Source organism: Ursus arctos, unplaced genomic scaffold, assembly GCF_023065955.2.
Source record: "Ursus arctos isolate Adak ecotype North America unplaced genomic scaffold, UrsArc2.0 scaffold_16, whole genome shotgun sequence".
Lineage (NCBI taxonomy): Eukaryota > Metazoa > Chordata > Mammalia > Carnivora > Ursidae > Ursus > Ursus arctos.
In genome coordinates this window covers 29,324,125-29,347,794 of record NW_026622830.1, presented here as the reverse complement: position 1 = coordinate 29,347,794, position 23,670 = coordinate 29,324,125, and the positions used below count along the sequence as shown (strand labels likewise).

The 23,670-nt window shown below is 46.4% G+C and overlaps 2 protein-coding genes across 5 annotated transcripts in view; one reads left to right on the top strand and one right to left on the bottom strand.

Annotated features, from left to right (window-relative positions):
• The window catches only part of RNF24 (ring finger protein 24), a 74,751-nt gene extending 56,249 nt beyond the window's left edge, over positions 1-18,502 (top strand). For both annotated transcript variants that reach the window (XM_048222191.2, XM_048222190.2), the window contains exons 5-8: positions 2,116-2,158; positions 4,459-4,500; positions 11,676-11,755; positions 12,486-18,502. In XM_048222191.2, coding sequence (XP_048078148.1) covers positions 2,116-2,158; positions 4,459-4,500; positions 11,676-11,755; positions 12,486-12,624 — 304 coding nt within the window. In that variant the 3' untranslated portion in view covers positions 12,625-18,502. The remainder of the gene's footprint in view (positions 1-2,115; positions 2,159-4,458; positions 4,501-11,675; positions 11,756-12,485) is intronic.
• PANK2 (pantothenate kinase 2) overlaps positions 7,355-23,670 on the bottom strand; it is a 40,469-nt gene continuing 24,153 nt past the window's right edge. For 2 of the 3 annotated variants that reach the window (XM_048222189.2, XM_057312649.1), the window contains one exon: positions 16,774-21,939. In XM_048222189.2, the coding sequence (XP_048078146.1) occupies positions 21,889-21,939 (51 nt within the window). In that variant the 3' untranslated portion in view covers positions 16,774-21,888. Of the gene's footprint in view, positions 12,938-16,773; positions 21,940-23,670 lie in introns of those variants that run through there. The other variant, XM_057312648.1, reaches the window with a different exon arrangement.

Genomic DNA, 23,670 nt, shown 5'->3' with positions numbered 1-23,670 from the left:
GATCATAAGTAATTTTGGATGGATACCTAAATGTGACAGGTAAACTAACAAATTGTTTTCATAATATACACAAGAGAATATCTTCCTGATCTGGGGGTAGGCAAAGATTTCTTTAACTGGGTGCAAAAAGAACTGATATTATTGGGAAGAGTTTATAAATTGGGACTTAATTTAAATTAAAATCTGTTCATCAAAAGATACCATCAGGGGCACCTGGGTGGCACAGTCAGTTGGGCATCTGCCTTCAGCTCAAGTCATGATCCCAGGGTGCTGGAATCGAGCCCCACATCGGGCTTCCTGCTCGGCAGGGAGCCTACTTCTCCCTCTCCCTCTGCCTGCTGCTCCCCCTTGTTTGTGTGCTCTCTCTCACTCTGTCAAGTAAATAAATAAAATCTTTAAAAAATATATATATACCATCAAGAGAATGAAAATGCAAGCCACAAAGTAGGAGATGATTGCAGTACATAGACCCAAGAGAGGACTTGCATCTGAAACATATAAAGAACTCCTACAAATCAATAAGAAAAAGGCAACTCATTTTTTAAAGACTCAAACAGGCATTTTATAAAGGAAGTTTTCCAAATGGAAAATAAGCTTTATAAAAGGGTTCTGAACATCATTTGGGAAATGCAAATTAAAGCTGAAATGAGATACCACTGAATACCTACCAGACTGGCTAACATTTTTTTAACTGATCCTACCAAGTGGTGGCAAAGATGTGAAACAGCTAGAGCTCTAGTGCATCCCCTCTAGGAAGAGAAATCAGTACAAGCGCTTTGACCAGCAATTCTACTTCTAGGCATACACTCAACAGAACTGAGTCCATGTGTCCACTGAAAGATATGCAGAATTTATGTAGCAGCTTTATTCCTAATAGCCCCAAACTGGAAGTAACCTAAATATGCATCAACAGTGTAATGGATAGTCTTATATTCATACAGTGGAACACCATATGTCAGTCAAAAAACTGCAACCACATGGATGAATTTCACAAGTAATTGTTAGCTGACAGAAGCCAACACAAAAAGTACATATCAAATATCAAAACAAGCACAGTGTATCTATAGTGACAGGAATCGGGATAGTGGGTACCTCTTAGGGGTAGATACTGACTGGGAGCAGTCATTTCAGGGGTCCTGGAAACGTTCTATATCTTGATCTGGGCGATAGTTACACTGGTGTGTGTGTGTGTGTGTGTGTGTGTGGACACGCACATAGATATGTTTTTAACATTTAGCTGTATTTTTATTTATTTATTTTAGATTTTAAAAATTTATTTCTTAGAGAAAGTGAGAGCCAGTGAGAGAGAGAGAGAGCCAGTGAGAGAAAGAGCACGAACAGGGGAACAGGGAGAGGGGCAGAAGGAGAGGGAGAAGCAGACTCCCCACTGAGCAGGGAGACCGATGCGGGGCTTGATCCCAGCACTCTGGGATCATGACCTGAGCCAAAAGCAGACGCTTAACCGACTGAGCCACCCAGGTGCCCCACATTTAGCTGTATTCTTAAGGTTTTTGTATATTAGTAGTTGGATGTTACACTTAAATTTTTTAAATTAAGAAAAAAATGTAATATACTAAATATTATTTTTTTAAAGATTTTATTTATTTATTCGACAGGATAGAGACAGCCAGCTAGAGAGGGAACACAAGCAGGGGGAGTGGGAGAGGAAGAAGCAGGCTCCCAGCGGAGGAGCCTGATGTGGGGCTCGATCCCAGAATGCCGGGATCACGCCCTGAGCCGAAGGCAGACGCTTAACCGCTGTGCCACCCAGGCGCCCCTATACTAAATATTATTAAAACAAGTGGACTGTCACCAATATAAATAGAACTGAGGTTTCTTCATTAAAATATTTGTTGTATTAAGATTTTGTTTTAATGAGATTTCACTTGAACTTAACATTTGGATAACATTTTGTGGTTCTTTGACTACTTTCTCATAACAGGGTAACAGATATGCCATTTGGGTGTTTTTCAGAATAAAGGTTTTGGATTTTAAACCATAAATGATATAACTAATATCAGTTAATATAAATTAATATCAAAAATCTGTTTAAGATGTTTATCAACTTGTTATATTGGAGACCTCAATATTGCGTTGATCATTTCTGTCTTTTAGGCTAAGACATCAAGCACACAAAGAATTCTATGCCTACAAACAGGTAAGATATTTACTTCAGATTGGCTTTGATTTTTTTGTTGTTGTTGTTTTTACCAAAAAATGAGAACTTGAATTTCCACTCACATGTTAAACTGGGACTGGATTTACTTGTGCTCATTTTAGCATTTCACTTCCAGTTTGCAGAACAAAATAGATCAACTTCATTTTAAGTATTTTTTTCCTATTATTCGAAGTTCAGATACTATAATAATATAACAGGGAACTTTAGCCAACACTGCTAAAGAGAGATGCTGTGCTTTATAATCCTCAAAGTTACTGTTAATCTAGTGGAGTTAAGAGATTCTATTAAATGAATTGTTTACCTCTTCCGTCAGAAGACATACCAGTTCCTCAGGGGTGAACCGTTGCATTATAGTGACCTCATCTCCTCCTCCTTCCTCACGTCACAGCACCGGAAGTCTAAATACTTGGGCCATTGCTCTTAATCCCTACCCTTTGTACTGTCATTCCTTTACTGATTTGTTCTTTAAGGGAATAAACAGCTTTTCTTGACGGCCAAGTAAAATTTGTTTTTTCTTCCATGTGTCATCCATTAACAATTTACCACTAACCAAACAGTGGGCCTAGGTGTTCCTTAATTTTCTTTTGGCCCAAAGTATGAAATTATTTTTAATGATTTTTTTGTCCCTAGTTTTTTTTTTCCTTTCTGGTTTTGGGATTTTGTTTTTGTTTGGTTTGGTTTTTGTTTCTTTTTGTGGAGTTGTGAGGTAAGTTTTAGTTTATTTGGGTCTTTAACCCTGCTGACAGTGATGCTGCAGGACCATGTCACCATTTTAGGATTACCTATTTCTTTGTCCATCTTTTGTTTATGTCTCTTTGAAATCTGAGCTCATTGTCGAGTTCCTTAGATGTCCACACTGATGTTCATAGGTAACCCCATGCTCTTCCCCATAAGTCTCATGTGAGATTCATAGAGTTGAATGTTTTAGTTTTCTAAATTAATGAATCCCTTTGTCTCAGTATTATCATAAAACTGACAACCTATATTTGTATATAAGCTAACTAGAAAGTAAAATTGGCCTTGATGGTCATTTAACAAGTGAAATTGAGTGATAGAATTAATAGAGTAACAAGATAGACAGTAACGTGGTCTTTAAAATATACTGAATTGGAAATTTAGTACATCCCTGCATAGCTGGATGGTAGCTTTTGAAGATATTTATTTATTTATTTATTTATTTATTTATTTATTTATTTATTTGACAGAGAGAGCGAGAGAGAGAGACAGCAAGAGAGAGAACACAAGCAGGGGGAGTGGGAGAGGGAGAGAAGCAGGCTTACCACTGAGCAGGGAGCCTGCTGTGGGGCTCGATCCCAGGACCCTGGGATCATGACCTGAGCCGAAGGCAGACGCTTAACGACTGAGCCACCCAGATGCCCCTGGATGGTAGCTTTTGGTTGTGATTTCTGAAAATGTGACTTACCCTGAAAACCATTTTTGGTTCAACAGTGTAAGCTATTCAAAACTGGGAGATTTTCCCCCAAATTTCACTTGCCTACTTTTTCACTTTAAGATGGCATATAATTCTAATAAGCTTTTATTCTCCAAAATTTTATTTATTTTTACTTTTATTTTATTTTTTAAGGATTTTATTTTTTTAAGTAATCACTACACCCAGCGTGGGGCTTGAATTCACAACCCCCAAGATCAAGAGTCACATGCTCTACCAACTGAGCCAGCCAGACGCCCCTGGAAATTTTCTTTTTAGATAGTAATCTGCTGCCCTCTTATCACTTGTCATTTTTTTAACTGGTATCCAGTCACCACAAAATCAGGTTAGGGATAGCACCTGGGTGAATTTTAAGTTCATTTACATGACTTTGGGTAGAGCTAAAATTTTCTGACAATAATGATTTATAAAAATAAGTAAAACTTGCAAAATTAAGCTTGACCTTATTGTTTTAATCTTTTGTAAATTAATAGTTACCGTCAGCTAATACTGTAGTTTAGTGAATCATGAGAGTCAACCTCATTTATTTTCCTCCTAAGTTAGCACTTAGTCCAGATGAGCATGTATTTATGTCTTTTCCTGAAATTTAATCTATACTCAAAGGGATTTTAAAATTGCTTTTCAGGAGAATATCGCATCACTGCTCAAGTTAAAAAAATGTTGCTAAAAAAATATGCTAAAATGTTCTGTCTCAATATAAAAGAGATTTTCTCCAATATTGAATAGGAGGAGAAATGAGCTACATATACAAAAGAAAAATATGTTTGAGTATAATGAGAAATTTTTTAATTACAGATTTAAATGGATATAACATTTTTTTGTCTCACAGGTTATATTAAAAGAGAAAGTAAAAGAACTGAATTTACATGAGGTAAGTTGCCTATAAGTATTTTAATCTTCTCTTGAGCTATTAGCTAATAGAAGTAGTATGCTGTGGTATGCTTAACCTTCTTTATTTCCAGAAGTTAAAAAAAGTTAGGCTTATTTTGATCTGCCTAATAGAATATTTGAGGGTGAGGTCACATAAAAATCAATTATGAGATGACTTGAAGACAGAAGATTAATTGTGAGAAGATTTTTAATAGAGATGGTGGTGATGTAAGATTTCATAGCAGTAGGGATGCTGTGTGCTATCCCTGACGTGAGGGGATAGATAAAAATTAGTTTTTCTACTCAAGATGAACTTGCACTGATTTCATTCTTGAAAATGTTCCTAGTAATCCTTTCATATAAATGGCACAAAAGAGTGATTACTTCGTGGGGGTTTGGGGAGGTGAGGCAAGAAGATACAATAGAGAAGAATGTAAGGGGAGATATGATTCCTTGGCAGTTGTCTAGTGATGAAGTTGCATGGTTGGTTCCCAGGTGTTCCTTGTTACCATGCTTTGTAACATGAATACAAAAGTGTGTGTGATCTTGCTGTGCACCTTCAGACACATTGCCTGTAAGAATTCTTATTCATTTTACTCCTTGTGTCATCTCTGACTACAGTTGTTCAGAATTTTTAATTTTAGGGCCCTTTTCTTCCTTCCTCTCCAAGTGTTTGAATTGGTTTGTAAAACAAGGACTTGGAAAGCTGCACATCATAATATCTGTCTTATATAATTTAATTATGGAGCAGCTTCATTGCTAGTCTCTTCAAAGCGTTAATTTGTGAAAGTATTTGAATAATAATAAAATAATGATTTAGGGGTGCCTGGATGGCTCAGTCGGTTAAGTGTCTGCCTTCGGCTCAGGTCATGATCTCAAGGTCCTGAGATCAAGCCCCGTTATTGGGCTTCCTGCTCAGCAGGGAGCCTGCTTCTCCACTCCCTCTGCTTGCCACTCCCCTGCTTGTGCTCTATCGAATAAATAAATAAAATCTTGAAAAAAATGGAAAAGAATGATTTATATTATTGCCAAATGCTTTGAAAATGTCTACTGCTCCCTTGCTCTTTCTGCATATTTTTTTATCAGAGTTGCTATGTTACAGCATTTTAGACCTACCCTTGGATTAAACCCAAAGCATCAGTTACTGTTTGATTTTTATTTATTTATTTATTTACTGTTTGATTTTTAAATTTTCCCAAAATTAACATGAAGTTAATTAGAGGATGATCTCTTTTCTATTTGGGGTCTCTTTGAGGACCATAAATGTAAAGATTATATTCTGACACATGTTACCAATATTAAGCACCCAGGTTCCTCAGGAGCAGAAATCTTCCTCATAGGTCTGACCCACTAGTTTAAAATGGATCTTTATCTTGAATGAGCATGTTGTGTTGCATCATTATATATCAGAGTTAGTATCCCATTTGCACCTACCCATTCCAGTTTCCCTGAGTCTGACCAGCTACTGATCCCCTCTCCCCGTTAGTTGAAACTGGTAGCTAGGATAACCTTACCTTGCTCCTCAGCTTTTTTCTAGAGGAAATCAGGTATTTTTTGCAATTCATTTGGTCCTTTCTAGTTGCATTTCTTGGTGATGAAACTATTTTGTCAGACTTTTGTGTGTATGTGTGCATTCCTGTAGCCTAATTATACAGTAGTAACATAGCTTGGTCCTGTGTAAGCATGTGGAATTTCAATATGGATACTGTCATTAGTGAATAATTACAATAGTGAAAAATCAAAGACAAGCAAAATGTCCATCAGTGGTGAGTGAATAAATACAACATGAAATACTGGAAGATTATCCACCAAGAGAGGGAGGGAAGGAAGGAAACCTGATACAGTACAATGAGGTACTATAATGTAGGCAAAATTAAGGACTGAGCTCTATCAAGGTATCAATTGGGGTAGATCTCTAGTGGGATCCAAAAACAAGCAAGTCACGAAGTGATATAAATGTTTATATGACACATGTAAACTAAACTAAACACCATATTGTTCATGGATTTATATGCATGCTACAAGGTGTTTTACTGCGTTTGAGAAGGACACATAGTTGTTACATGGAGGAAGAGAAGAGAAAAAAGATTAGGGGAAGTTGTTCAAAGAGATGTTAGTTTTATATGTAATGGCTTCTTAAAGAAGGAAAGTAAGTTAATATATTACTTTTAAAATAATTTTAGAGTTGGAGCACGTAGGTGGCTCAGTTGGTTGGGTGTCCAACTTGATTTCGGCTCAGGTCATAATATTAGGCTTGTGAGATCAAGCCCCGCGTCAGGCTCCGCACTGGGTGTGAAGCATCCTTGGGATTCTCTCTTTCCCTCTCCCTCTGTCCCTCCCCCCTCCCTCTCTAAAATAATAGTAGTAATAATTTTAGAATTATTGGATACATAAAACGTGTCAGGCACTATACTAAACTACAGAGACACAAAGAAGCATAAAATACTAATTTCTGCACTTAAGCAGTTAACAGTCTGGTAGAGGGGACTATAAATGAGAAAGTCACACTGGAGTGTGCAGAGGGGTGCTGTGTGTTATCTGGGGTATATGCTGAGAAGTTCTTGGGGGTTCTGGTATTGCATAATCACACAGCTGCTTCTTGGCTTTTGCTCCCCTAAGAGAGCCTTCCTGGGACCTTGCAGACTCAGATGCCCAGACACCACCACCCCCACCCCAGCTCTTTAGACAGTTGGCTCTATAGCTGTGACTATATCATTTTTGCTTAATTTTTTCTACCAGTACAGGAGTCAGACAACACTTACACTAAGTGAAGCTAAGGAGATACTATATACATAATCAAAACACGAGAATATATTGTCCTTCTATGAAGAAAAATGTCCTCTCAAGACCCATAGTTTTCCCCATTTTTGTTTATTTCTCCATCTTTTCATAGAGGCGCAGATATAGAGAAGGAGATCTCTAAGAGAAACAACAGAACAATCATACAAGTGGGTTCATAAATGGCATCTAATGAAGTCTTGGTGTCAAAAGCAGAAGGGTGCTGTGGAAGCTGTGACACACCGGGCCATGCAGGTCCTGTTAAAGGAGTTGCCAGCACTCAGCTCTAGCCGATTGTTGCCATGGGGCAATACAGGCCAGTTGTTGCCAGATCTGGGTTTCTTCAAGAGAAGCCCGAGAGTCTTGGCATTAGTTTATGATCTACTCCCTGTTTGCATTTAGTCTTTGATTTGTTCACCATAGTGTCCCCAGCTCTAGTTTTGGTGAGTGGTAGCTTTCTCCATTAAATTTCCTTCGTCAGAAATCAAATGGCCATATTTTGTGACTCTATTTCTGGATTCTCTATTCTGTTCCATTGATTTATACACTCATCCCTTCACCAATACCAGTCTAAATGTAGCTTTACTAATAAAACTTACTGTAGCTTTGTAAGTCTTAAAATCAGGCAGTATGATCCTCCAACTTTATTCTTTTCCAAAACTGTTTTAGCTAGTCTAGTTCCTGCTCTTCCATATAATTTGTAGCATTAGGGGCGCCTGGGTGGCACAGCGGTTAAGCGTCTGCCTTCGGCTCAGGGCGTGATCCCGGCGTTATGGGATGGAGCCCCACATCAGGCTCCTCCGCTGTGAGCCTGCTTCTTCCTCTCCCACTCACCCTGCTTGTGTTCCCTCTCTCGCTGGCTGTCTCTATCTCTGTCGAATAAATAAATAAAATCTTTAAAAAAAAAAATTTGTAGCATCAGCTAGTCTATATCAACAAGAAAGAGGAAATCCTGCTGGGATTTTGATTAGTATTGCATTAAATCTATAAATCAGGGGAAAATTGGCATCTTTACCATGTTGAGTCTTCTAATCTATAAACACATTGTGTCTTTCCATTTATTTATTTACTCATTTGTATAAGGCTCTGTTGTTAGCTGAATACACATTTAGGATTTTTAGGATTATATCTTCTTGGTGAATTGACCCTTTTATTGAAAATTTAATATCGCTCTTCATCTCTGACAGTTTTCTTTGTTTTGAAATCTTTGCCCAATAGTAATGTAGCACCTCCAGCTGGGGCACCAGCGGCTCAGTCGGTGCAGGAGCCGACTCTTGCTTTCAGCTCAGGCCGTGATCTCATGGGTGGTGAGATCAAGCCCCACGTCAGGCCCCCCTTTCAGTGGGAAGTCTGCTTGAAGATTCTCTCCCTCTGCTCCTCCCCCATTCATGCTCACAAGCTCTTTCTCTCTCTCTCTCTCTCTCAAACAAAAAGAATTAACTCCTTTTAAAAAAAAAAATAAATAGCACCTCTAGCTTTCTTTTGATTAATTTTGCATGGCATGTCTTTTTCCATCTTTTTATTTTCAGTCTACCTATATAATTATATTTGAAGTGAGTTTTCTTATAGATAGCATAAGGTTGGGTTATGGTGGGTTCTTTTCCTTTAACCCACTCTGCCAGTCTTTGTTTTAATTGGTGTGTTTAGACCACTTACGTTTGAGGCAATTATTGATGTTTGGAATTAGATCTACCATTGTATTATTTGTCTTCTGCTTTTCCCTCTCTTTGTCATTCTCTTTCCCTATTCCTGCCTTCTTTGGGTTATTTGAACATTTTTAGTAATCCATTTTTATTTTTTAAAGATTTGTTCACTTATTCATTTAAGAGAGCACAAGAGAGCATGAGTGGGAGTAGGGGGTGGGCAGAGGGAGAGGGAGAAGCAGGCTCCCCACTGAGCAGGAACTCGATCCCAGGACCCTGGGATCATGACCTGAGCCAAAGGCAGACGCTCAACTGACGGAGCCACCCAGGCGCCCCTCAATTACTTGTTTAGAGCAACATTATTCCCAATAGCCAAAAGGTAGAAACAATCCAAGTACCATCAACATATGAATGGGTAAACAAATATGGTATATCCGTAATACTGTTTAGCCATAAAAATGAATAAACATGGATGAACGTTGAAGGCATCGTGCTAAGTAAAAGAAGGCAGACAAAAAAGACCACATATTGTAAGACACCATTTCATGATTCCATTTCACTCTGGAAATGACCAGAATAGACAAATCCATCAAGACAGAAAATTGATTAGTGGTTGCCAGGGACTGGGAAGAAGGGAGAATGGGGAGTGACTGCTTGTGGGTGTGGGCTTTGGGGTTAGGGAATGAAATGTCCTGGAATTAGATAGTGGTGATGGTTGCACAATTCTGTGAATATACTAAAAACTGAATTGTATACTTTAAAGGGGTGAATATTATGTGAATTACATCTCCATTTTTAAAAAGGTATGGGAAGTTATACTGGAGAAGCAATCTTGTTGAAATACTGGAAAGTAAAACTGATTTGCAAAATAAGATCTGTAAAGTTGTAAAATTAGCTTGACCCTTCATGGAACTTCTGAGAAGTCAGATCTGAGGCTTTTCTCTTTGTGACTGCCCTTGGCTTCTGGTCACCTTTGGCACTTAATATGTCAGAATTTATCTTTTTTTTGTTTTCAGGTGGCTATGGTTTTAGAATTTGATTAAGAACATAATAGCATATTATAACCATTAATCATAACTCCATTTTGAAAAGGCTACAAATCTAACCTTAGATCCTAGAAAAATAAGCAAATTAAAATGAGTGGCTTGACCAACTTCTTGCCCTTTGGTAGGATCGGCACTGAATCTCCAGAAACAGAGCCGGCAGTCCTGACCCTCTTTCCTTCCCTGTGCTGGGAGGGAAGCTTGGTGGTTGAGGCCAGAGGGGCCTGTTCATATAGTCTGCGAGGTGGGAACATCATCCCCCTTTACAGATGGGAAGCTAAGGCCCAAAAAGACCACCCTCATGGCTGGAACTGCTGGTTCCTCATCTGTACCCACAGCTTGTTCTCAGCCTTCCTCCAGAAGTCAAAAATGGGCTTAAAAATAGTGCTCCCATCATGAAATTTAAATGTAAATAAAAACAACTAGCATTGGTAGACTGCCTTACCGCCTCCTCAGCCCTGCCCCTAGTCTGAACTGATGACGGTGGGGCAGGTAGTGTCCCCGCTTTACAGACGAAGAAACAGAGCTAGAGAGGCATCATATGGCAGAGGTCCCACAGCTAGTGGGTGTCTGAGCCAAGGCTAACTGTCCTGCCTTCTCCCCTGCTGTCTCCACAGTAATGCTGAGCCTAAGACAGTTACCCCTTTTCCTCCTCCTGTGAAGATCCTATCTGCTGTATACACGAGCCCCTGGAGAGCTCCCCAGAGAAGGGTGTAGGAAAACCAACATTCACAGCACTGGCCATGGGGCACCAAGAGCCACGTGTCCTGTCACATAACCTAAGACTGGGTTACATATTACAGGTTAAGATACAGGCAACAGGGAAGTCATGTCGACAGGATGGACAAGAAATGGTGATGGCTGAACCAGGATCCCTGGAGACGGACAGGGAAGCAAGCAGGGGGGAGTTCAACCTTTGGGCAGCAGACAAGTAGTGCAGCAGCCATCAGTGCAACGGACCTGGGTCCCCAGCCAGGCCCGGCTACTCACCAAGGTGGTTATGGCTCTGAGCCTCTGTTTTCTCATCTGTAAAGTGGGCATATGCAATGATACTTGATGTCCCTGGGCACTAGTATGTGGTCGGAAGCCAGCATCTGGCTGTGACGGAGAAGGCCTCTTTCCAGGCAGTGGAGCCTAGCCACCTGTCAGAGAGTGCTACTAGCCCCATCTGTATATTTTCATAAGTTTAACTTCAGTGACTCTTCAGTAACTCTGTATATGATAGAAACACTGGTAGGACAGTGCCAAAGCAAGGGGCCCCGGGAACTATAAAAAGCATGTTACCACAGGCTGTGCCATGGTTCAGTTTCTACGTTATGAGAAAACCAAAGGAGAGCCCCCCTTAGGGGCTGTGCTGCCAAGCAGGCGTTCCCTGGGAAAATGAGCCCCTCACCCACCACAGGGAAATCGCAGTATACCCAGCCTGTCTACGGAGAGTAACCTCACTGAGACCCTCCTGATGCTCCGAAGTAAAGGAAGCTGCCTTTCGCTGTCTCTTCCTGTCTGTCCTCCTTCTTGAAGACGTGTGACAGGAAGAGCAGGAGACTCTTCTTCAGAAGACCTGGTCCATTCCAGTCTGTTTCTTTCACTTAAGGAGTCATGGGACCTTGTAAGTCCCTTCAAATGGCTGGCTTCAGGGGTCTGCACTTTACTTTGGGGCCTGCGAGAGTGCTTAGCAGACACTTTGCCTCATCTGTGAATTTGTCTTTCAGCTCTGCGCAGTTTGTCTAGAAGATTTCAAGCCTCGAGATGAGTTGGGCATTTGTCCATGTAAGCATGCCTTCCACAGAAAGTGAGTATTATTGGTATGGAATTATTTAAAGGGACCTGAGTTTGAGGCATATCGGCCAACTTGTGGACTTGGGGCAGTGCCAGACAAGCTTGACAGCTTTGATTGGTCTGTAAAGCAGAAAGTGGAATGTACCCTACAGGGTGAGGTGTGTGTCTGTGTCTATGTGTGTGAACGTGACATTGGGAGGGATCAGGACCAGGTGGAACGTGACCACCAGGCAGGACTTTGGGCAGAGAGCCAGAGAGGCCCACACCTCCTTAGAGCCCGGGCTATAAACAGCTACTTAACTGAAACTTTCCAACAAGGGCTTCTATTCCTAAAAACTTACTTTAATCAAAACCATCATTATTTTAAATCAAAATAAAGTTTGAATGTAAATGGTAGAGTCCATCTCCCATGCAGACATATTAATATTCCCCCTTCTTTCACAATTTTGTTTTTTATTTCTATTAAAAACTTTTATTTCTACTCCCCACGACCATCCTCAGTGTACTTCATTAACAAGTCATGGATAATTCAAGGATATAGCATGCTGACTGTGGTTTCTTAGTATCACCTTTTGGAAGACTAACGGCTGTGGTCCGCCTGCTGGTGGAGCTGCTTGGGACCTGAGTGTTCACACTGGCCCCTGGCTACGAGGGACAGAGGTGTTCAACCCATGAGGCATGTGGGCAGCAGGGGCCACGAGCATGGGACTGACCTCTTCCTGCTGTGTTGTCTCGCTTTGCAGGTGCCTTATTAAGTGGCTGGAGGTTCGGAAGGTGTGTCCACTGTGCAACATGCCAGTTCTGCAGCTGGCCCAGCTGCACAGTAAGCAGGACCGTGGACCCCCACAGGGACCCCTGCCCGGGGCAGAGAACATTGTATAGCTCCCCCAAGAATCAAACTGCTGCGGGATCCGATGCCCATGTGGAGCCAGGAGGAACACAAGCGGTCTCTGTGTCGGCTGCTCTACCTGGGGCACCAGCTGCCACTTCTTTGCCTCATGAAGATCTCGGGCCAGCACGGCTGGAAACGCAGACTTCTGGGTCTTGTGACAACCAAAGCACGCTGACACTACCCCATGCCAAGAGGAGTGGATGATGGATGAGCCTTCCGGTTATGTTCAAGAAATTTCATGAGGGTCTCTTGCTGACGCCATTACTCTGTCTCCCAGATACTTATCTCCATGTCAAGGTGAATCTTTATCAAGCAGAAGGGAAGATACACAGAACTGTTAGAGAAGGGAACTGAGGGCAGGTCTTTAAAGCCACTCCCCCACCCCCTGTGGACAGACGAGCTTCTATGCAGACCGTGCATGCCTTTGCAGCAGCAGACCCTCCCGGCAGCCCCTGAGCCAAGTAAAACCAGCGGTTACCTCAGCCGAAGCACGACTGGTTGCCAGTGATTGGTGAGGCAGTGCCAACAAGGCTTTTCACATTATGTTCCTTTGATAAGGTCATCTTGGAACCCAAGGGCTTTGGTTACCACAGAGCAGCGGTGCCCCTCGCCACCCCTTCTCCCTCAAGTTCACGACACTTGCTATCAAATCATCTAAAAACATTAGATGTGCTTGGGAAGGCCTGGTCAGAAGCCATTTCCTCTCATTTACCCCCTGACTTCCTAGTGAGCCCATGCTGTCCCTGTGTGACCCAGGGGGTCTCAGGGTGCTGCCCACGCAGTGTGGTTCCAGCACAGCTGCTAGTCTCAGCCCACTGCCTTGGTAAGGAGCTGCTGTGAGCCCCTCAGACGGCTCCCAAGGGGAACTCCTTCCTGAGAATGGCCAGTCCTCCCGGCCCTGCTGAGATGAGAGGATGCTGACCCCCTTGCCTCCCCCCTCCTTCCCTCTGTTCTCTTCCCTCTTACCCTGTTTCTACTTAAGAGAAAATGCCTGTCATTGACCTTTTAACAATTTAAAGCATCCCAAATAAGATCCTTATGTAATTCTGAAGCCGGGGATCCACTTGAGATTATAAATAGTGTCAGGAAGCTCCCGCAGGCTGTTCACCCGCCGGTGTGTGCCGCACTATTCAGACTTGAGATGAGTAATTCAAAGTGTCTTTATAGGAGAGAAATGCATGCTGCTCTTCAGTTTTCTGCCCAACTTTTCTAGAAATGACTCCATCTATTCAGATTCATGAATACTGTACAAATTAGCTATCTGAAGTGGCTTTGGGTCAGATAGAAAGTTCTTTTCCACAGCCCTCCTTTCCACCTCCTTCTGTCATAGGGTGGACTTCTCATCAACAGCTTTGCCTCTGCTCCATTCCTCAGGTGTGAATGGGACAGTTTCTCATTGGAAATGTGGTCTGCGTGGTATGGAGAGCCGATGGAGGAAGCTTTGCTACTCTGTTCACGGCATGTCTCCAGGGATTTTTTTCTGGAATCCAGCCTCTACCGTCTTAGAATGGGAGAGGGAACCTGTCCTTGGCTCAGGTGGCTGGGGCCAGAGGAGGAGGAAAATTCCCACTAGCCTAGGAAAGTGCTGGGCAGAATCCAGCTTGGAAAATTACAAATCCAGTTGGTCAGAATTGGCTGTTTCCTCTGTGTGACCTATTCATGGCACGCCAACTGGCTGCTGCTGAAACAGGGCAAGGAAGTGTGGGATATTTTTATATGAAAGCCTTAGCCTGTCGGGCATCCTTGAAAAGAACTTTTCGTGCGTTCCTACTTTCATGGTTTCTGCGTTCTGTGTTGGTAGCACAACGGAGTTGAATACTGCAAGCACCCAGTTTACAGTGAAAGGTTTCCAGTGACCAATGTCAGAAGTAAGCCTGCTTCTGGACTAGCCTCATTAGTGGCCAGCACCCACCATTTCCCATGGAATGGCTTTGGGACAGATCTCACCTTGTCGTTACGGGGTTCAAACAGGAAAGAAAATTTTTCCCCTCAGAGGAAGATTTCTCGTGCTCTAAACTGCAAATGATTTCAGTTCACAGCTTCCGCAGGATTGTAACTGGTCAGTTGCAGCCTTTTTCTGTCCCTGTGCGTCAGTATGAGGAGACCGCCCACGAGTCCGTGTGTGTAGGGAGGTAGAGGAGTTCATTTCCTGTATCGCAGGAAGCGCGAGCTGACCTGGTTGGCGCGTCACTCCGGCCGGTAGAGGATAGCTCAGGAATGCCGCACGCTCCGCCGGGCACCAGCCCCCACGAGGTACCACCTCCATGACCTCGGCACCTTGCGAATGCAGAGGGCTTTTTCAATGCAGTTCTTCCGCCAGGATGGGGCTGGGCGTGGAGTGGCGAATATTCCCTCTGCTCGCTCTCATCTCCTTTCTTGGCTCTGTTGTCTCACTGCAGCACGGCCAGCACCACGCACAGCAGTGGCCGCGACTCTTGGCAACAGGGCCTGAATGCACTTGCTCCCCACATCTGGGTCCCCCTCCAGGGCTCTCTGCCGCACTGCCAAAACCGCAAGGCCAGGCCTTCACTTACATCTTCCTTTAATTCTGATTAAAACACAGTCTTCTGTGGACGAGGTTAAACCTCCATCTCGACATTTTTTTAAAGAATGAGTTAAGGACACCCTAATATTCTTGGCACAGGCTTACACTTTAGAGTGAGGCTACTCTAGCCACATCTGTCTTTCGTTGGTGAGTTGTTGGGTGACCTTTTGTTAAATCTAGACACGTGGGGTCTTTGGTCTGTCTGCTCTTGGGCCACTGGCTGGTGACATGGAGGTTTTTTACTTTCTCTTAATGTGTCTTAAGCAGCTCAAAGATTGGATGTTACTTGTATGCTGTGGGTTAAAAGAAAATAACCGGGAACTCCATGGGCGGCTGCATCATTCTCTAGTTACTGCTAGGGGAGCAGCTGAATCCAGCTGGCTTTAGCAACAGGGAACAAAACCAGCCTGACTTGTTTCCTAAAGAGTAGGCATAAGGTATTGTCCTCTGTCACTTCTTTGCCACAGTGTGATTTGGTTGGGCCTGTCCCTAGCAGATAAGGTCCTCGTAGTCTGCACCCACCAAGGCAGGGAGCAGGACAAGACAGAAATGGCCAGGTGGGAGCAGATGGCCCACGGGAGGTCTGGGGTGAGGAATACAGGGAACATACCATCATTGCCAGATAGCTTGTTCTTGATAGGTCTTGACAAATGAAGATCCTTTTCCCCAGTGCCACGTCCCTTGGGCCCATCAGAATGATTTGCCCCTTTCCACAGCCCCACTTCAAAGCCTGTCACCTCCATGACCTGGTCCTGCTCTGCTAAGCTATTCTGAACAACTCTAATTCTCTGAAAGGCTGAGAATTACAAAATGAACAAGGGAAGCATCCCTAGAGCTCTGGACAGAAAAAGTGCTCAGTGATTCAAAATCACCCCTTGCCATTCACCAGCCATGTGTCCTTATGCAAGTTAGCCTCTCAAAGCTGGTTTTCTTATCCCCCACCTAGGAATTGTAGTAACATCTTTGCTGGTTCTTGTGAGGACCAGCCACATCCAAAGCCTGGTGGGCAGTAGGCCTGGGGCCGTGGCAGCTTCTGATTATAGGCAGCATCCTGATGCAGGTCACGTGGGGCTCCTCTGTAGTCCAGGTAGCAACAGAACCTCAGCAGGAACTTCCTGAGGGACAGGGCTCCCCTGGGGTCTGGGTCCGCCCGGGTCCCTTCCTTTGCCTCTCCTGATCTTCCCCAGTCACCTCCGTGTACCTTTCCCACAGTGCTCCCCGAGCGCCATCGCGTAAGCTTCTGAGTAGGTAACCCCCTCACATAGCTCACGAATCATTGTCTTCCTTGCATCGTTGACCTGGCAAGCCCAACTTTATTAGCCCTTGAATGCCCACTTTTAGTTTGTTCCATGTAGATCCTTCCAGTGACCATTTACACATATGCAGGTGAATACACACATGTGTATGTATACACGTGTGCTTGTGTGTGTACATAATTTTTTTCTTTTCTTTTTTTTTTTTTTTTTTTACTTTGTGATACCAGACAAGTATATCCAAGGAGCATTCCTATTCATGGGGGAAGAGCCATCCCAGAAGGCAGAGTATCTGTAAAAGGTGAGCCCATAATTGGGGGATGTCTTTGCAATCACATTCCTTTTTGAATAAGGCACTATTTTTTATTGATTGCAGCAAACTGAACTTCTAGTTTTCCATACAAAGCAGAAACAGCAGTCCCTCTGTGGCCCTTACCACACAGGTGCTCAGATAATATGTGAGCACAACCGATTTCCAGACTCCTTCTGGTCTGTGACAGGACGCTCGAGAACAGGTCCTGCTCTGTTACTGACGGCAGCAGTGCAGGCCCCCGGTCCAGGTCCAGCAGCCTTTGCAGGGCCTGGACGAGCTACCCCCACCCCCACCCAACCCCATCTGATGGGGTGATGTCTGGCTACCACCGCCATGATTTCTTAGGCGAGCTCCTGTGTTTCTGAGGCAGGGGTTTGAGAAGCAGCAACAACTGAAGCCTGAGGCAGCCTCTGGTTTGGGGGACGGGGGGGCGATGTCTCAGCTGATGCTAAGCAGGTACGTAGGCAGGCTCCTCCAAGTGAACCGCAGATACACACACTTCAGTGTCCATGTTCAAGGCCATGCGCTCTGCTCCCTTTCCCGCCCCACTCTTTAGGCACACATTAAAAAGAAAATGCTTCCCACAGGATTTTCTCCTTTCGACCACAGAAATTACTCCACTAGTCATCTTTTCTTTAAAGAAAGAAAAAATGTCTTAAGTCCATTTTTGCCCCTGCAGGAGTTTATAAAGCTGCTTCCTCCAGGCAGCTCTGCGGGGAGGGGCATGGACTCCTGCCTCTTGGTCCTCGCCAGCCCCCCTGGCATCCTGCCTTCCCTTGGATTAAAAGTGCAGCTTGGGCCCCTAACCTAAAGCTTGACAGGAACTGTATGTGAAGCGCCACCTTTCTGTTACTTGAGTATCTCGTCCTGGGTTAGAATGTCTCCCGCATTAGCTATTATGAATTTTAAGTAAAAGAGATGAACGTGCCTCACTCTGCACTTGAAAACTGGAGTGGTTCTTTAGTGGAGATGAACGGAAGATCCCACGTGCCACGGAATGTGCTTCCATTTGAGTGAGACTATCAGGAGAAAAATGGGACTTGCTCAGTGTGTTCCCCTTTAGAGCCCAACTTGTTGCAAGATGCAAACAGTTTCATCCCACTTTTAGACCAAGCACCATACCCATCGCTTACCAATCCAGCACTCACTTTTGTGGCTCTCATCAGGGAGAACACCTACCCTGCTCCAGGGACATGGACCTCGAAGGTGGTCCCCCCCAGTGTCAAGGGACCTGTCGTAGCTTGATGGAGCTCCTCTCTGCTCCCTGTGCCAGCACGAGCCTGGCAGACCTGCGTCTAGGGCCAGCTGCACACTGTCCTTCCACGCACCCCTTCCCTTGCAGGCCCTGCCAGAGCGGGCGCGGCCGGGGTTAGGAAAGTCCCTCCTGACGAGGGCCCGGTCTTCCAAGAGCGTTCCTGATACTGTCGTCTCTGTGTTTCTTGACATCATTGCCCAGAAGGGGGTAGTTTAAGTCCTGTCGTTTATTTAGCCCACTGGGTTTTATTCACCAGATCTCAGATAACTCCCTCAAAAAAAAAAGGTTTATGAAATGCTGAGCTTCAGGTTTCATAGACGTGTTTGTACACTAAGAATTCTGCAGCAGAATATTTTTAAACATTCGCATTTTGTAAGCTATATTTTTGTATATTTAATTGCTATTTTAAAATTTTAATGCATTTTTGGCTAATTACTCCTGTTTTAAAAACAAAACATGCATGTAATTGACTTAAATGTAAATAAAAAGCAGGTTTTGAAAATACTTTGTATGGAGTATGTACCCTGCAACTCGGAGGGCCTGAGGTCACCTACACCCCACCTCAGCCTGCGTGGCGCGGGTTGGAGAGTCAAGGTGAGTGGCTGTGATCAAAGTGAGCTGGTCACCAGCAACGCGGGACTGTGACGAAGGGAGCTTCCGGCCTGCACCCTCCCACGGGCTGGGGCGTGGGGTCAAGGATGAGGACCGGAGCACCGGGTCCCAGTGAGGGAGAAAGAGGCCCAGGCCCCACCTGCCACCCTGGCCTCGGCACTGCGGATCCGGCTGGACACACCAGCGGGCTCGCCGACGTGGACACCGGCGCTCGGGGGTGGAGGTGGTGGGGCTGGCTCACGCCGCACGCCTCTAGCTGCATCGCAGACTGGGCAATACCAACTATATTACATTAAGAGAAAAAAACATCTCTTGCTCCAAAGTCGTCCGGTGGTGACTGCCATTTCTCCTCACTGGGACCCCCGCAGGTCAGCTTTGGCCCCACAGTTTGGGGGGGAAAAGGGCTTCCCTCAAGGCCATTCATGACCCTGCCACAAATCTGGACCATTTCTTGAACCTCCTCTGAACGCAGGTGCCCGGGGAGCTCCTCCTCCTCAGCGGCCTGGGCAGCGGCCCCCACCAGCCCCGTACGGGACCACTGTCTTTGCAGCCTGTTCCTTCTCTGCGCATCCTGTGACTGTTCTTCTCCCTCTGCCTTCCCGTCCACCAAACTCCCACCTAGATACACATCATTCTCAGGTCTGAGGTCTCCAGTTAAACACATCCAGCTGCCCTCTGACGTCAAGACCACACAGTCCGAAACCAAGCCTCCCCAACAAGCCTGGGCACCCCCCGGAGACTCCCTCCCCCCTTGCCAGTCACCGCATCCCAGCACTCAGCCTGAGCCTTCATCTCCAATCTTGGTTTAGCCCCCCCAACACACACACCGTCTCCGGCAGCGGGGGGAGCCTCGGCTTCCTCAGGACGGGCAGCCGGGGAGGGACGCCGCCGAGAGACGGCAGACGTGCCCGTGGATGGGAGTTTATTTAATGCACCTCACGCGCCAGAGGCAGTGCAGTGGCAGTAAACTGGGGTCAGGCTCAGGGAAGAGAATGTGTAGCGATGGCCTTAGGGACACTCAGGGGTGAGAGGGGAAGGCGGTCACTGCCTTGGGGCTACAGCTCGGACACGAGGGCTGGGAGGGGCACCACCTTAGAAACCCGCATCCAGGGCTGATGGCTGCTTAGGGAGGTGGGACCGCACCTGCATCCTGAGCAGCGGCAGCTGGCCACGCACAAGCGGCCTGGGAGGCAGCAGGAAAAGCAAGAGGGGCCTGCTGTGGCAGAACTGAAGAGGCCAGAAACGTCCGCTAGCCTTAGAAACAACGCACTGGTGACGGATCAGGCACCCTCCCAGCTAGTGACAGTGTGAGCTGAGCACAAAGCGCAGAGAAGTCACGGAGACAGCTGCTCGAGGACAGGAAGTGCTGCGTTCATAGAAGCGCGAGGTCAGTGCGACGCAGGAGAGGGGGCTCTGGCCCGCTCTAGCCGTGCAACCTCAGGCAGGCTTGTTCCTGCTGAACTGCAGGGTGAACAGAGCTGCAGTGAGGCCAGCTGCGTAAAGCACTGGTCTCAGCCTCGTGAGCACCGTCTAGGCAGGGGGAGAGCAGGGCACCCCCGGCACAGGGGCCCGGATCTCCTCCGAAGCGGGCTCCCTCCCTCCCTCCACTACCTTCTCTGGAGGGGAGCAAGCGGAGCAGGCCTGGGGCACAAGGGCTCCAGAAGCACAACTGTGTATCAGCGAGTGGGTAGTGACCCTGTCTCTGAAGGCCGTGGGGGCCGTGGGGCCACCAGGCACATGTCTCAGGGCTGAGGGCTGAGGGATGAGATCAGAGGTGGCTGGGGCTGAGCGCCCCAAGCGCCACGAGCGGTGGCAGCAGCAGAGAAGCCGATCACCACCCAGGGGCCACAGGTCTCATCTCCACAGCGTCCCCCCAGCTCTGCTGCCTGCGCCAGGCTGGCAGCACCCAAAACCCACAGGCGCCCAGCTGCCTGAAGGGGTGGCCCCTGAGAAAGTGCTGCCACGTGCCTCTGCTGCCGCCACGCGGCCAACACAAGAGGTGCCAAGGGACCCGACCCTCCTCCCTTGGCGACCCAAGGGGCCCCGGGCCCTTCCGACCCTTGGAACCTTCCGGCCAGGTCCCCCTGCCCAGGCGCCAAGGAGGCTGCAGAGTCTTGGAGTTTCCTTCTGGTTCAAAGGCTGCTTTATACAGACCCTTCATCGCCTTCAACAGCGATGCGGGCACAAAAATACACAAAATAAAACGGTGCTCTATCTCCAAGGGGAAGGGTTTTTTAAGTTATTCTGTACAGCAAAAAGAAAACCTTCTAAGTCAATCTACCAAGACTCCATCTTCGAACCTCTCATCACGCTACCTTTGGAGCCTGCACATGCAGCCCTCACGCAGTCCTACCGGCCAGCCTGCCTGGCAATTTCTGGCAAGTAAAGACCCCAAGTGGGAGGGGAAGGCGGAAGTACCCCGCCCTGCTCCCCATGAGTTAATCAATGGACTTCAATTCCTCACTTTCTACCAGCCCAAAAAACCGAACTCTCCAATTCCATGAAAAGATGTCGATTCAAGAGGCCCCTTTGGTCTGGGTTTAGTCTTCCAGGTGGCATTTTTTCTGCTAGCTTAAATCACTTCAACAAAATTACCTCCCGCCCCCCAGGATATTCTGCCCAGGGTAGACTAAGCCCCATCTTTCCAAACAGACCTTCCCAGGACTGTTTGGTGTAGAGTAACCTGGAACTGCCCTTCCAAAAGTTGCTTAATTGCCAAGTTACAAATACAGAATTACTCTGCCCAATCAAGTTTGCAGATCCTTGAAATAAAACATGTTTTTCAGTATGTTCACACAAAAGGCTAAACTCACACCAGAGTTAATGCACAGGTGATGATCTCCAAGGCCATCTTGACAACATTGTGATTAGATTACAACATACAGTGCTTGCCTTACATCTAGCAAGTTCAACAGGACAGAAAACCACAGTCAGCTGAACACAGAACAGCTCTCCCCTGAAGTGGCTCCAGCAAGCGACACTGAATTTCAAAAATACATGGCAGGTGTGACAAAGCTGCACTGAGAGCAACCGCAACACAGCAGATCCAAACTGCCGCGGGCATGGTCCACTTTTTTATACATGTATCTTTCCTTACCGGTTACTAGTTTAGACTGAATTTTTTAGGATTTATCTTGAGGACTTAGAAAAATACACTTGTCCTTTCTTGCTTTGATTCGGGTAGTACACAATCATAAAACTGAATAAGTCTCTTAAAAAACAAAAGTTCACAGATCCCATTGTGGAATGTTCCAGGAACCCCTCCCCAGGTAACGATCAGGGGATCTTCAACAGCTCAAGGAGTGCTCCAACGGCTCCAAAATAACCCTGAAAAAAAAGTACACCAAAAATGAGAGCAATTTTCCTTAGACTTATTTAAATTACCATAAATATGATTACTACTATTAAAGCCAACAGCGCCCGTAATTCCTGACACCCATTCCTTGAGCACCCATTTTGCTGAGCCCAAGACCAGCGTGGGGGCAGAGAAGCTCTGAGGAGCTCCCAGGCTGGGGAGGAGGGTCGGATGTCCAAGACAGCCCGGCAGGTCAGCATGTGAGACCAAAGCCCGAGCTGAGGGCTGCAGGAGCTGGGGCCCACGGCGGCGCAGTGACGTCTGTAAGAGACCATAGCGGGGCTGTGTCCGGCAGGAGGGGGAAGCAGCAGAGGCCCGGAGCCTCTCCAGACAACTAAGGAATGAAGGGAGGATGGGACATAAGTGCAACGGAGCAGGAAGAGCTCGGACTGGGGGGCTGGTCGCACAGGGTGAGGGCCTAACTGGGCTGGCGATGGAAGGGAGAAGGAGAAGAGGGTGGGATGGACTCAGACCTGCCGAAGAAGGGGAAGAGGCCAGCAGGGAGGTTTAGGTCCTTCCCTCGCATCCGGTGACAGCGCCCCTGAGGACAGGGACACAGGAGCAAGAGATGTGGTGAGCAAGGAGGGCTTCCATTCGGCCCGTGTGAGGCTGAGGGGCCCCTAGCAGCCAAGCAGCCACACCAGGACGTAACTGGCTGCCTGGATCTGGAACAAGGCAGCCGTCAGGGCGGCACTGGCGGAGGCGGGCGGCAGAGGAGTGGACGAGAGGGTGCTAATGCGAGGGGAAGAGGGGGGCACGGTGGAAAAGCGCCACCTGCAGAACAGAGAGCCCGCAGACGGGGCAGAGGCATGAGGCAGACAAGCGGCAGCTGAAGGAGGACAATGCTAGGCCAACTCCAGAGGGAAGTAGTCGAAGTCAAATACAACCAAGAACCAAGACAGTAAATCCCAAAAACAGAAAGAAAAAAAGGGCTGCATGTAACAGAAAATGAGAAAAACCCGCGCTGGTAGAAAGAGCGCGCCAGCGGGCATCAGAGCAGAGGGCAATCCTCCAGCGGTCGAGACCCCGTCACGGTCTCCCAAGGGTAATCCGTCAAGCACTTTCAAAAAGACAGAAATGACTGAAAAAGGAAAGTGGGAAGATCCTGAAAGACCTGCCCCCGACTGAGAAGGATGTGCTAGCAGTGTCTATCGTAAGTCACGAAGGTCCAGTCGGGCGCCCAAGGAAAACTACTCCAAGAAAAGTGGCCACACCCGAGAGAAGCTGAAGCCTCTCCTCTCACTCGGTTTCCTGGCCTTAAAAACAGGCAGCCGCACGATGTGGGTGATGAGAGGTCGCCAGCAACCGCAGGGGCCACCCGGCTGAACAGGAGGAGGGGACGCTGAGGGACCCCGCCACCAGACGCCAGAGGACTGACTCCCGGGGGTTCAGCTGGCTATCCACTTTGTTTTCCGTGGCGTTCTGAACAGCAAAAGAAGAGATGAAGTTAACCATTCAATGAGCTCCCCTGAAGATCCAGAACCCACCAGCAAGTAGAAGATGCCAACTGTCACAAGCTACCAGAGGCTACGACGAGAACAGTAAACAAAGCTGACAGGAACGCACACAAAGCTTTCACGGTAGTTAAAGTGACTTCAGGGTGAGAGCGCGAGGGGATTTCAAGACGCAGGGAGCCCAAGCTGCCCAAGTTCCACGAGCGCAGCGGTGACGCTCGAGTCGGAGGCCGGACGCAACGGCAAGAG